Source organism: Seriola dumerili, unplaced genomic scaffold (genome assembly GCF_002260705.1).
Source record: "Seriola dumerili isolate Sdu_G_001 unplaced genomic scaffold, Sdu_1.0 BDQW01001125.1, whole genome shotgun sequence".
NCBI classification, from domain to species: Eukaryota; Metazoa; Chordata; class Actinopteri; order Carangiformes; family Carangidae; genus Seriola; species Seriola dumerili.
The window spans coordinates 896,101-909,255 of record NW_019175380.1 but is presented as its reverse complement, the minus strand read 5'-3'; the positions used below and the strand labels follow the sequence as shown (position 1 = coordinate 909,255).

General features: G+C 44.4%; 1 protein-coding gene across 1 annotated transcript; it reads left to right on the top strand.

Annotated features, from left to right (window-relative positions):
- Nucleotides 1-2,293: 2,293 nt before the first annotated feature.
- ndp (NDP, norrin cystine knot growth factor) lies at nt 2,294-6,018 on the top strand. Its single transcript, XM_022767324.1, has 2 exons — nt 2,294-2,500; nt 5,485-6,018. Exons 1-2 carry the CDS (start codon nt 2,294-2,296, stop codon nt 5,707-5,709), a joined length of 432 nt encoding a protein of 143 aa, XP_022623045.1. The 3' UTR covers nt 5,710-6,018.
- The last annotated feature ends 7,137 nt before the right edge of the window (nt 6,019-13,155 follow it).

Genomic DNA, 13,155 nt, shown 5'->3' with positions numbered 1-13,155 from the left:
GTAGTTGAGTCAAACAGTGAAGGAGATGGATGTTAGAGAGGGAGCTCTGCAGGAATGTGAAGTTTAGTTCATTTGTTCTGCTTTAACTCACTGCAGCTCAGAGGGGCAGTTACTGAGGGCACGAGGCTACTGGCTCCACGTCCACCCAGGGGTGGAGCACAAAAACCTGGACCCTGAACATAAAGTATATCTGTTTCCTTTTCATGCATTAATCAGGGCCATACACGAGGAAATCATCTCTGTATTTCATAATGAAAACAGGCAAAGAAGACTTCAGTGGAATAATGTTTTATTGGCAGAATGATGATGAATTAAATTCTAACAGGAACCAGCCCAGAATGTTTCGACATAAAGATCATCACTCATAAAACTTCCTGAACTTCAGGATCAATCGGAATATTTGCAAAACAGGCAGCATCAGTATTAAAACTGAAAATAATTAATAATTAAGAGAAATAATAAAGTTGTTTCCTGGTGCTAAATAAACCTTTATGTATAAAACAGGTTTATGGTAAAAAAAAAAAAAAAAGAAAGAAAAAGTTTATGTATAAAACTGATCAAAAACAAGCATCTTAAAACTAATGTTATATAATACTATAACACTATATAATAATGTTGTTTTACATTCAAGAAAAATAGTTTGAAAAGGAAAAATGTCAAAACGTCAGATGAACACAATCTTTAACTTGAAGACTCTCTGGGGGCCTCCTCGAGTCGGGCCCCTGGGTCACTGTTCCCCTCACTACCACACCCGTGCATCCACCCGCCATGTGCAAACATACTGAAGACGCATATAGACGAGACATCGCTGTCTCATTTAGGTTCTAACTTAACCTGGTTTCAACAGATAAATAATGATATTTAACAATTAAATAACCCGGAAGTTTTTATTTTACATTTCAGTGAAACAACACAAATGCAAAACATGACTGAAACATGTCAGCTACTGTGGGTTAGCATAATCTGCTCATGCTAAACTGCAGGAACAGAAACACATATTTCTCCATGTTTGCCAAACTGAACTAAATGAAATGAGACCCAAAGTACAGGCAGGTAACTTCTGGTGTTTTAACCCCTCCAAAATGTCCTTTTTATAAGTTATTCTACCCTTTGTGATACTACAGAGACTTCCTGTTTGCATTTACATTTCTTTTTATTGGACAGTGCGACAGATGTTTCCTAATAAATCAAGCTTACGAGCTTGGGAAGGACCTGGTAACGAGTAGCTGGTGCAAACCAATCCAGCAGTCGAGCTGCCCAAGACAAACTTCTGGACACACATACATTTACAGACACGGACTATAGGTTAACAATCATAATAATTCAACAAAAATAAAAACCTCCCTCATTACGCTCCCTCCTCACTCCCTGACCCCGCGTGTACACACACCTCGGCCTAATTCACAACACATTGCCTGTTAGAGAACCTCCGTGGGCCAGCTCCGAGCTCCCTCCTAACACGAACCCTGTCGTCAGGAGGACAATAAAACTATGAAGCTGGAGAAAGGAAAAAGAAAAACTGACATAAATACATGTTAAAATATTCTGCGGGGCTGGCAGAGGGCTTGTTGGGAGAGCGATTAGTTTTAATGAAAAAGTGGTTGGTGTGGAGAGGAAGGGGCCTGGCTGCAGGCTGTTTGTGCTCGGCTTAAGTTTCTGCTCTGTAATAAAAGCACCAGGACTTATGTGTCTACATGTGTGTGTGTGCAGTGTGTGGGTGTACAGGGGCAACCGTGGACTAAAGGAGACAAAGTGAGCAGCCAAGTCTGGAGACACACACACACACACACACACACACACACACACACACACACACACACACACACATGCATCAAACAGTCAATCACTAAAACTGGTAGAAATATCTGTGGGAATTTGTGTGGAGGTAGTTTCATCCACTGAAGGAGAGTGTGTGATCTCTTCTACAGGATCTACAGTCGTTACCTTGGACGCACAAATGACTAATAGACAAAACACACACAATATTGTTTTTATCTCTTCATGTTTCCACTGATGACTTCCTGTTTGTCTTCTCCTTCCAGACTGCGGTGGGTCCAGACAGCAGGTGATGGAGCGGCCCGACGAGCCGACCCTCCTGCTACCTCTCCCCCCCGCAGCTCGCCGTCCTTGAGCCTCCGCTGTACTGACAGAGACGAAGACGCTGTCCTCTCCGTGAGAGCCTCAAACGCAACTGAGGTGAGAGACTGTGAGAGACGGAAACCCAGGCGGTAACAGAGACGACGCGACGAGTCGGACGACCCAGAGGATCGAGCCTCAGGGCGGCCCGATCATCATGAAACCTTCAGTCTCCGTGGGCCCCCCCTCTGGCCTGCTGCTGGTCCTGATGTGCTGCCCCCTGCTGGGCCTGGTCCAGTCTGCCAGCAGCAACAAGGCCAGCGACAACGCACACCCGCACCTGGGAGACTCCGACCCCGAGCGGTGCATGAGGCACCACTTTGTGGAGACCATCACACACCCGATTTATAAGTGCAACTCCAAGGTAAGGAAGCCACACACGTGCGCGCGCACACACACACACACACTCTTATGGTCACCCACTCATATTTGCTTGTTCAAGGTAACACGGCCAGTTCTGTCTGATAAATGAACTCATTCATTACAGATATCAGACAAACAGCTCCATCAAAAAGCATAGAAACCCCCCAAACACCGGCCAAAAACACTCCCCCAACACCAACTGAAGACTCATTTATCTCACACACATTTCTCTCCTACTACTGTCATTGCCCCTCCTCCACTTGGTCCGTCCACTATCTCCTTCTCCCTCTTTATCTCCATCACTCGTCATTTAGATGAGTCACGCTTCGTTTCTCAGGGACTGTGTTTATGTATATATGTATGTGTGTGTGTGTGTGTGTGTGTGTGTGTGTGTGTGTGTGTGTGTGAAGCTGGACATGGGCCATGCTGCAGACATATTCTGCACCTCAGCTGGGACTCAGTTTTGGCTGAAGTGGACCTCTCCCTGTCATCCTGCTCTCTGCTGCCTCTGCCAGGGGCTGAGGAGAGAGAGAGAGAGAGAGAGAGAGAGAGACAGAGATGGGCTGAAGACAGAACAAGACAAGTGGAGAGTTAGCTAATGACGTGGAGCTCGTTCTGTCTCTATCCGAAGTGTCAGACGACTGAGGCCGAGCCACTTTCCGCACAGAGACTGATGATCCAGTGCGTCGTGCCAAACATGTGAGAGGAGCTGTCGCTGTTCTCACTTCCCTTTTGTTGTTGTGCAGCGGTGCAGTCGTTGTTGTAGCGTGAGCCATCACTTCTTTGGTCTTTTTTTTTTATATTCTGTCTCTGAGCGCGAGGAGCAGGTGTCCAAACCGCAGCTCAGCTGAGGCGAGGCTGAACACGCTCACAGCGGGAGCCGGGCTTCCTGTTACAGAACACGGAGAACTGACAGGAAGCCTGAAGGCCGAGCAGCTGGTTTACACCTCAGGCCGCACAGGTTCCCTCAGTATCCACCTGCACAGGGACTCGCTCACTCTGTGTGTGTGTGTGTGTGTGTGTGTGTTGAGGTAGGAGGTACAGAGTGTGGCTCTGGAGTTTTTCTCCCCCATTTTAAAGTTGATTTTACAAGGACACAAAGTTCAGTTTCCATCCAAAATGGATCTAAAATTTTCACCAATTTCTGAGAAAATCAGCAAAAGAAAATATTAGAGTTGGTTTGTTGATACAGAAAGTTTGTGTCTTTATAGCTCCTCCAGTGTAAAGGTCTGTGTCCATGTGTAGTGTGATTATAGATCAGCTCTAGCTTCTATATTAATACTGTGAAAGTATCAAAGCCTCAGTCCACAGAGAAATGCACACAGCCTGTATTCAGAAACTGAGCCTTAAAACCAGCCGTCAGGACTTCTGGAACTTTGTGATGTCACAACAAAGCAGTCACCAAGCCCCGCCCACCTGGACCCACCATCCAAACCTTGCAGGATTTGGTTTCTCTGAGTGTTTTTACCTGAAATCTGCTATATTTTTATTGGATCACTCAGAAAACAGTCAGCCAATCAGAAGAGAGGCTCAGAGCCTCCTCTCTTCTGATTGGCTCACCGACCTGTTGTTACTAGAGCTCCAGAGAGAAGCCTGAGAGAGGAGATGTAAAACTACACTGAGATGGTTTTTATATCTTCTGATGGATCAACACTTCAAATAAAACACAGAAGAAGAAACATGGAGCTTTAAATTACTGCAGAAGAAGATGGTTTATTAAAAGACACAGGCTTCATGTACGTCGTGATTTGTTTCCATTGCACTTTGCCACATTTTCTTTTTATTGATACACAAAAACCTTGTTTGCAATATTTTCTTCTCTTTTTTCTCTTTTTTGAAAATGTATAAAAGCAGGTGGATGGAAGCTCAGTTTGTAAAGTCGTCTGTGGTTGTGAAGGAAGAAAAACCTCAGGGCTGTCATCAGAGTATCTCAGTTTGAGCTTGAGACTTAATTTGTGCGTTGATTACCCCCTGGAGGGAGGGGTGGAGGGAAGTGGGAATGTAGATGGGAAGAGGTCTAATGAAAGATGTTATCACTTTGCATTATGGGATTCTTTGGCCACTAATGATTCAGTTTTGACAGTTCTGGGTTTTTGACAGAAATCTTTCAGCATCAGCAGATGGAGTTTGTTGAGCTGACACACAGAGAGATGTGTAAAGTTATCTGCAGCACTGATATGGACAATGATGCGTTATTAGATGATGAACTGTTCTCATGTCTAAAGCTTTAAGCCCAGGTATGAACAGGTTATCCCTCATGCTAACTGATACAGAAAACCTGTTGGACTCAGAGGTTTCAGTCTGGGGAACAGTTTTATGTTGAGTACATGGATGTTGTTCACCACAGTCATTTATTTATTTATTCATTTATTTTACTTTAATCCAACCAGGACTAGAAGGAGGAGGGGGGGTGCGGGAGGAGTGAGGAGGAGGCAGGAGCGAGACGGGGGGGTACCTGAGACGGATGCGCCAGGTGTCACGAGAGGAGGAATTGTTGCTGTTTGACAGTCTGGTCCTCGACTCGGACAAAGACAAATGGTCTTAAAGTGGCGACAACACTCCTGAGTACACGGGTGGCGACACACAGCAGCTGACAGAAAGACATGACACAGGAGTCTGTTTAGGGAGGTGGCGGGAATGTAGTGACCCACAGAGGAATGCCAGGCGGACGCTCACGACACTAATAAGGCCAGCGTTTCGTGTGTGCGTGTGCATGTGCGCGTGCGTGCGTGCGTGTGTGTGTGTGTGACCCTGAGCTCTGAGCTGCAGCAGGTGTAGGAATGTGTGACTGCTCTTGTTGCTATCTCTCAGTTTGCAGGTGCAAGGCCGAGGCTGCGAGACGTCGGAGACACGGCGGGAGTCCAGACAGACGGGACTCGAACACTGCCTCATTGTACCCGGAGACCCCGTTCCTCATCCCTGAAGGTCGAGGAAAACAAAATGCGTGAATGACTTATCTGTGCTTTCTTACGCTCTGCTTTCCAGATGGTGCTGCTGGCGCGCTGCGAGGGTCACTGCAGCCACACCACCCGCTCCGACCCGCTCATCTCCTTCAGCTCCGTGCTCAAGCAGCCCTTCAAGAGCACCTGCTCCTGCTGCCGGCCACACACCTCCAAGCTGAAGGCGGTGAGGCTGCGCTGCGCCGGCGGGACCCGCATCACGGCCACTTACAGATACATCCTCGCCTGCAACTGTGAGGAATGCAGCTGAGCGGCGAGCGGCCCCCTCCCACACCCTCCAGACTCTCAAGACCCAGCGTTTTCCTTGGCCCCGGGCCCTTAATCTAAAGCTATCCAGAGCGTTTCGGTTGATTGTTGGATCAGATAATTGCCCCAGAGGACAGCAGCTCAAGATGCTTGTTGTTATCTTGGCAGTGACAGTTTGGAGCGATCGTACCACCCTCACACTGGCCTGAAAACCGACCCGCAGCCCCCGGGACTCACACACCACATACTATACCCTCTCCACGATGTGCATTCAATCACAACAAATCATAAGAAGCATATTTTCTCCAGCAGCTCAAGGCCAGACATCACAAACCGCTGCTCCCGGGGGGGGGGGGGGGGGGGGGGGGGGGCTGGAGACCCTCCGCACTGCGCTCATCACGGGCCGTAATTCATAACACACAGGCTTCACGGAGCGCAGGACGACAGCCCGTCTCCCGGCTCCATAAAAACCCCACCACGCATTCGACAACAGAACAACACGCCTCGTTAAAGAGCGACGTGGGAAAGGACGAGAACCGGCGGGTCCACGCGGTGGCCCACACATGTGGTGGATCTTTAGAGGGGCACCTGCGCTGCGATTATTCACCCAATAATCTTTTACACACTCCCCGCAGGCTTTCATCCGGCTGTGTAAAACACGAGCGGCGCTGGCAGGAGAGGGAACCGTAAACATGAAGCGGCAGACGGCGTGAGAGCAGGGCTGAGGGCGGAGGAAGACCGAGGAGGTGGAGGCGGAGTGTCTCCAGACTGTCGAGGTTGTCAGCGTTCATTTTAAATGTAAACTATTCTATTTGAGTCTTTGTGATGTTTCCTGTCAGCTTTAGTGAATCTGTAGCTCCTATCAAGAAACTGCCGCTTCTGCCCGGTGTGTTGTTACTAATCACGTGTCCAGTGTTGTGACGAGCCTCTCCTCATCCTCCACAACCACGAAGACTACTTCAACCTCAGCTGTAACTCATTCTGTGTGTGCGTGTGCGTGTATGTGTGTGTGCGTGTGTGTGTGTGCGTGTGTGTGTGTGCCAGGAGTTTGTCAGTTCATCTGAACTCAGACCCATTGTTCAAACTGTGCTTTCTTCTTTCATTAAAACTTCATGGAAGCAAAGAAACGCATTACTTTTTTACATTGTTTTAATTAAACCGCCTCTGAATTCTTAATATTCAAATAATTCAATTCCCACAGACTTTTATAGTATTTAAGTGTTTTACTTTGAAATCCATCTGTCTGACTTCATGTGGTTTAAATTCCCTTAGTTGGAATTTCCTGAAGGTTGTTTCAAGTGGTGCACATAATAATAATAATAATAATAATAATAATAATGATAAGATTATAAATAATTCATTATAAAATAACAGTTGCTTTAAACTACATCAAAATAAAATAAACACCAAAATAAAATTCACGATGAAAAATTCAAACCTGAACATCTGGGTCACTGAGGATGATCAATTGAGCCTGAGGGAATCGATCAGCACGTACCATGAAGTCTCTCTCTCTCTCTCTCTCTCTCTCTCTCTCTCTCTAACTATCAAAATAAAGGCAAAAAAATGCCCAAAAATATAACTAATCAGTATCAGTAGGTAATCAGTATCAGCAGCAACAGTATGACATGTTCAGACTGTAACAGCAGGAACTTTAACCAGAGTGAACCATGAGGCCGAGCAGTTTAACTCACACACAGGACAACAGACTCTCACTAACAACAGACACGTAATGACAGAATGTAAATACTTTGAATTTAAAGTCGCATTTAGGTCACACAGTCTCTCCTTCCTGAGTTACAGCATTAAATAACGACCAGAGGTGTTTTTACAGAACATTATGATGTCACAGTGAAGTTGACCCTTGACCTTTTGGATATAAAATGTCATCTCTTCATTTTATCCTTATAGACATTCGAGTTAAATTGTGTCATAATTAGTGAATGAATTTTGGCTGAAAATGTGTTTTGTGAGGTCACAGTGACCTTTAACTTTGACCTTTTCCCACCAAATTCTAATCAGTTCATCCTTCAGTCCAAGTGAATTTTTGTGCCAAATTTCAAAAAGTTCCATCAAGGTGTTACGGAGATATCGCCTTCACAAGAATGGGACGGACAACCCGAAAACATGGTGCCTGATCAGGACACTTCTTTGCTTCCATAGAGTTTTAGATTGTGAAGCAGCTCAGCTGTGAAACCACAGTCGTCTCATTAACAAGACTTCAGTACAAGAAAGCTGAACGTTAATGAAATTAAAATTAAGAAATATAAAAGAAGCTGGAGGTTGAGTTTTGATGTGAATGAGCCTGAAGCCTCCAGGAGCAGGACAGTGAACACATCGTCTGCAGAGACGCTGGAGAGGAAAATCTGGATCTCTCCCTGTGTGGATGAATTCAGTGTCCCATTAAAAATCTGTCTCACACACACACACACACACACACACACACACACACACACACACACACACACACACACAGTATACACACCCTGTACAGACGTCTTTGTTGTGCTGGGAGCTGAAACGTTACCCTCCCATGATGCTGCTCTGCTCTGCGGACGTTTCAATCCCGACTACAACTGACAGCACGGCCGCTGCTTCACACGTGAGCCTAATAAAATCCTTTTCCCCCTCGACTCTGGAGATTAATCTGCCTTTCTCTGCTGTCTCCTCTCACTGTGTCTCTCCTTTATCAACACACACACACACACACATTAGTGGAGAGGAGGCATTTTGGTGACATGAAGCAGGAGGTTTAATGATTCGGGGAACCAGTGTGACAGAATTGCAGGAGGGCGGGATAATGGGCTGTCAAGCTGAGACTGTGTCCTTTAGAAGAGACACAGGAAGGAGACGCTGAGTTCCAGACGTCCCAATTAAAGAAGCTAAAACTATCATCAAATACAGTTTTTCATCTGGGTCTATTTCCAGGTGTGAGGCAGGCACATGTGGTCTTTTTATAACCCGTCACACACACAGCCACATTCGCCCCGTGATCCTAATCACAACCATCCAAGCGTTTAATAAAAATCATAGAAAAGGAGGCGTTTTATTGGACTGCGCCGCACTGTAGGTGCCTCCTTATTAAAGGAGGAGAAACTCACATCTGTGTGTTTGGAATTCCATTAAAATGCCAGACGTGAAACAGACGTGGACGGCGGCCATGTGACCGTTCACCCAGCTGTCAACACATCAAGAAAATATGAACACGAAGATGATGATGATGATGATGACCGTTGTGCTGGAATTCTTACACAATTAGATTATGGCTTCACTGTTTTTCAAATCTGACTTAAAGCAATAATCAAGTGTTCGTTGGAGCATCAGAACAGTTTCTCCTCCTCTTCATAAAGGACTTTAATGTAAGTGAAGGGGATAAAATGATGTTAATAATCTTCTACATACAGTCATTTTAAACACTTTTATCTGCTTACAGTGACATTATAGTGTGTTATCAATCATTTATTAAATACATGTATACTTTATTACTTTTAATTACTTAAAGGAGCTATGTAAGTTTTTGCTATTGCTACATAGCTAACGTTAGCATTAACAGCTGTTTACTTGACAGTGTAGAAGTAATGTTGTGACTTCAGCATCAAACTTCATTTGTTTACTCACCAACATCTGTCTCCAGAGGTGGAAACAAGCACTTTTGTTTGGCTTCTATTTCTATCACGTCTTTTCTTCCTCTGAAGTTAGCATGCTAACCAGCTAGCTGCAGCCTGGTCAGTCCGCCTTGTCACTTTCTGATACCGAGTCACTGAAGAAGTAGCTGCTCCGAGGACGTATTATAACCTTTTGTATTGTGAACGCAATGGTGGCTAAAGCTGCTACATAGCTAACATTAGCAACAGCTGTTTACTTACCAGTCAAGAACAAACAGTAAAAGGTTACCAATAAATAAAAAACATAAATATACAAATTACAAATGACAAACACAGAAATAAATGAAGTTGACAGAGAAAACAAAATCTCTCATACACATTTTTTTCAAACCCTAATGGTTTGCTTCTATTGAAGTTAGCATGCCAACCAGCTAGCCGCGACCTGGTCAGACTGTCTCGTTACTTTCCAATACAGTCACTGAAGAAGTAACTGCTTACAGGACGTTGCACCTTTTGTATTGTAAGCTGCTAAATAGCTAACGTTAGCAACAGCTAACAATAAAACAGAAACAATAAAGGGTTACCAATAAATCAAACACAGAAATTTATACAATTACAATAACAAATGACAAAGCCATAAATAAACATTAACAGAGAAAATTCTACATGTATTTTAGTGCAGGAGGAAAGTAGGAGTATGAGTTCAGAGCGACTGGGTTTGAAGTTGAGGTGTGTGTTTATGCTCCAGTGTCAGGTTTTAGGAAAATGTAGGTCATGATGTGTGTTTTGCTGACAATGTTTGGGAGCAAACAGATCTGTTGGAAAGTGTTTTTATGGACCTCAGCAACCGCAGGGAAATATTTATTTTACACCACTTACTCACTCGTTTCCCCCCGTTCACATTTCTCTTCTTCTGACTTGATTTTTTTTTCCACTGCATGAAGTTTTTTTGTTGTTGTTGTTGAAACTTTTCAGGTTGAGGATATTGATTTTTATATTTTATTTATTTATTTATTTTCTTCATAATTATCAGTGTCTTTATTCACCCTATATATATATATATATATATATATTAGTCCTATTAGAAGAAATAGAAAAGTGCCTCTGTGAAGTCCAGGCAGCTGCTGCCCTCTGCTGACAGATCCACACACCTGCAGCTGGGGTTCATACCTGTGTCTATACACAGTGAGGACAAAGACAGCAGGTACAGAGGTGCAGTCTCCACGCACTCATCACACTGTGTTCTGTCGTGTGTTCTGTCATGTGTTGTGTGTTGTGTGTTCTGTTGTGTGTTCTGTCGTGTGTTGTGTTGTGTGTTCTGTTGTGTGTTCTGTCGTGTGTTCTGTTGTATGTTCTGTCGTGTGTTGTGTGGTCTGTTGTGTGTTATGTTCTGTCTTCTGTTGTGTGTTGTCCTGTGTTCTGTCGTGTGTTCTGTCATGTGTTGTGTGTTGTGTGTTCTGTTGTGTGTTCTGTCGTGTGTTGTGTTGTGTGTTCTGTTGTGTGTTCTGTCGTGTGTTCTGTTGTATGTTCTGTCGTGTGTTGTGTGTTCTGTTGTGTGTTCTGTTGTGTGTTCTGTTGTGTGTTGTCATGTGTTCTGTCGTGTGTTCTGTCATGTGTCGTGTGTTGTGTGCTCTGTTGTGTGTTCTGTTGTGTGTTGTGTTGTGTGTTCTATCATGTATTGTGTGTTCTGTTGGGTGTTCTGTCATGTGATGTGTGTTCTGTAGAGTGTCGTGTGTTCTATCGTGTGTTGTGTGTCCTGTTGTGTGTTCTGCTGTGTGTTCTGTCGTGGGTTCTGTCATGTGTCGTGTGTTGTGCTCCGTCGTGTGTTCTGTCATGTGATGTGTGTTCTGTAGAGTGTCGTGTGTTCTATCGTGTGTTGTGTGTCCTGTTGTGTGTTCTGCTGTGTGTTCTGTCGTGGGTTCTGTCATGTGTCGTGTGTTGTGCTCCGTCGTGTGTTCTGTCATGTGATGTGTGTTCTGTAGAGTGTCGTGTGTTCTATCGTGTGTTGTGTGTCCTGTTGTGTGTTCTGCTGTGTGTTCTGTCGTGGGTTCTGTCATGTGTCGTGTGTTGTGCTCCGTCGTGTGTTCTGTCATGTGATGTGTGTTCTGTAGAGTGTCGTGTGTTCTATCGTGTGTTGTGTGTCCTGTTGTGTGTTCTGCTGTGTGTTCTGTCGTGGGTTCTGTCATGTGTCGTGTGTTGTGCTCCGTCGTGTGTTCTGTCATGTGATGTGTGTTCTGTAGAGTGTCGTGTGTTCTATCGTGTGTTGTGTGTCCTGTTGTGTGTTCTGCTGTGTGTTCTGTCGTGGGTTCTGTCATGTGTCGTGTGTTGTGCTCCGTCGTGTGTTCTGTCATGTGTCGTGTGTTGTGCTCCGTCGTGTGTTCTGTCATGTGTTCTGTCGTGTGTTCTGTTGTGTGTTGTGTGTTCTGTTGTGTGTCGTGTGTTCTGTTGTATGTTGTGTGTTCTGTTGTGTGTTCTGTCATGTGTTGTGTGTTCTGTTGTGTGTTCTGTCGTGTGTTCTGTTGTGTGTTCTGTCGTGTGTTGTGTGTTCTGTTGTGTGTTCTGTCGTGTGTTGTGTTGCGTGTTCTGTTGTGTGTTCTGTCATGTGTTGTGTGTTCTGTTGTGTGTTCTGTCGTGTGTTCTGTTGTGTGTTCTGTCGTGTGTTGTGTGTTCTGTTGTGTGTTCTGTCATGTGTTGTGTGTTCTGTTGTGTGTTCTGTCGTCTGTCCTGCTGAGTCTTGGATCAAACTGAATACAGACACCTTTATGTGTTCTCATGTCGCTCTGTAGCTATTCTAGACTCCAAACTTCACCTCCCACACACGTCGTCATGGAGACGTCTGCAGCCTCCATCTCGTCTCTGTCGTGCTCCCTCACCTGTCCAACAGTTTCCCTCTGCGTCATTATCTCATCAGCCAATGGGAGCGGCTGTCAGCCTGCACAGGTGATATATGTGAGGTGTAGGCTTGATAACACAGCAGCACCGTCTTATAACACTACAGACAGATGGATGGATGGCCATTATTTATTTGAGCACATAACATTAAAGTAATAATCTGAACAAGCACGGGACAATAATGATGAGGACAGATTTTTTTTCGTGTCATGATCAAAATGATTCAATTTCAATTTGTTGGAGGATGAAATGTTGTTTTACGTAGCGATGAACTGTATATGAAGACACGGTTGACTTGTGTATGTGATGAAGGTTGATATTGGTTTGTGAAATCATAATAAAATCTTACCCACAAACAAAAAAGACAGAATATAAAATTATGATGTATGATGTAACAGAAACCATATTCAGATGTATGTATCTCCTCACTTCTTAATGCAAAGTCAGGTGTGTGGTGTACAGAGCTCTGTGGCGCCCTCCAGAGGCAGGAGTTGGAACAGGTCATGTCCAGGGAGTGAAGGGAGCCTGTGTTCATCATGTGTGGATATCTTATTACTTACATCTCTAATGTTTGTGCATCACAGAAACTATATTTGAATACATCTCAATACATTACAGCCATTTGCCAAATAAGTATAAACATAAACTCATAAAAGAAACGAATAAACTAAACACAGAATACAAAGTTCAAACTGGATATATATACATGTAACATATGGGAGTTTCCTCACATTCTTACTGATATAATTCATGTGTAGTTACGGTGTCTGAGAGGATCAGAGAATGTCACTCTGCTCCTCTCTGATAGTTCCTGTCCTAATCACCCACACCTGGTTTCTCAACCAGACAAAGTTTATTTCAAGACGTAGACAGTTCCTTTTTTATGACGAGTTCACTGACTGGTCATGTAGAGTTTCTTTTCCTTAGGGTAATCGTTTTTATAAAATCATAAA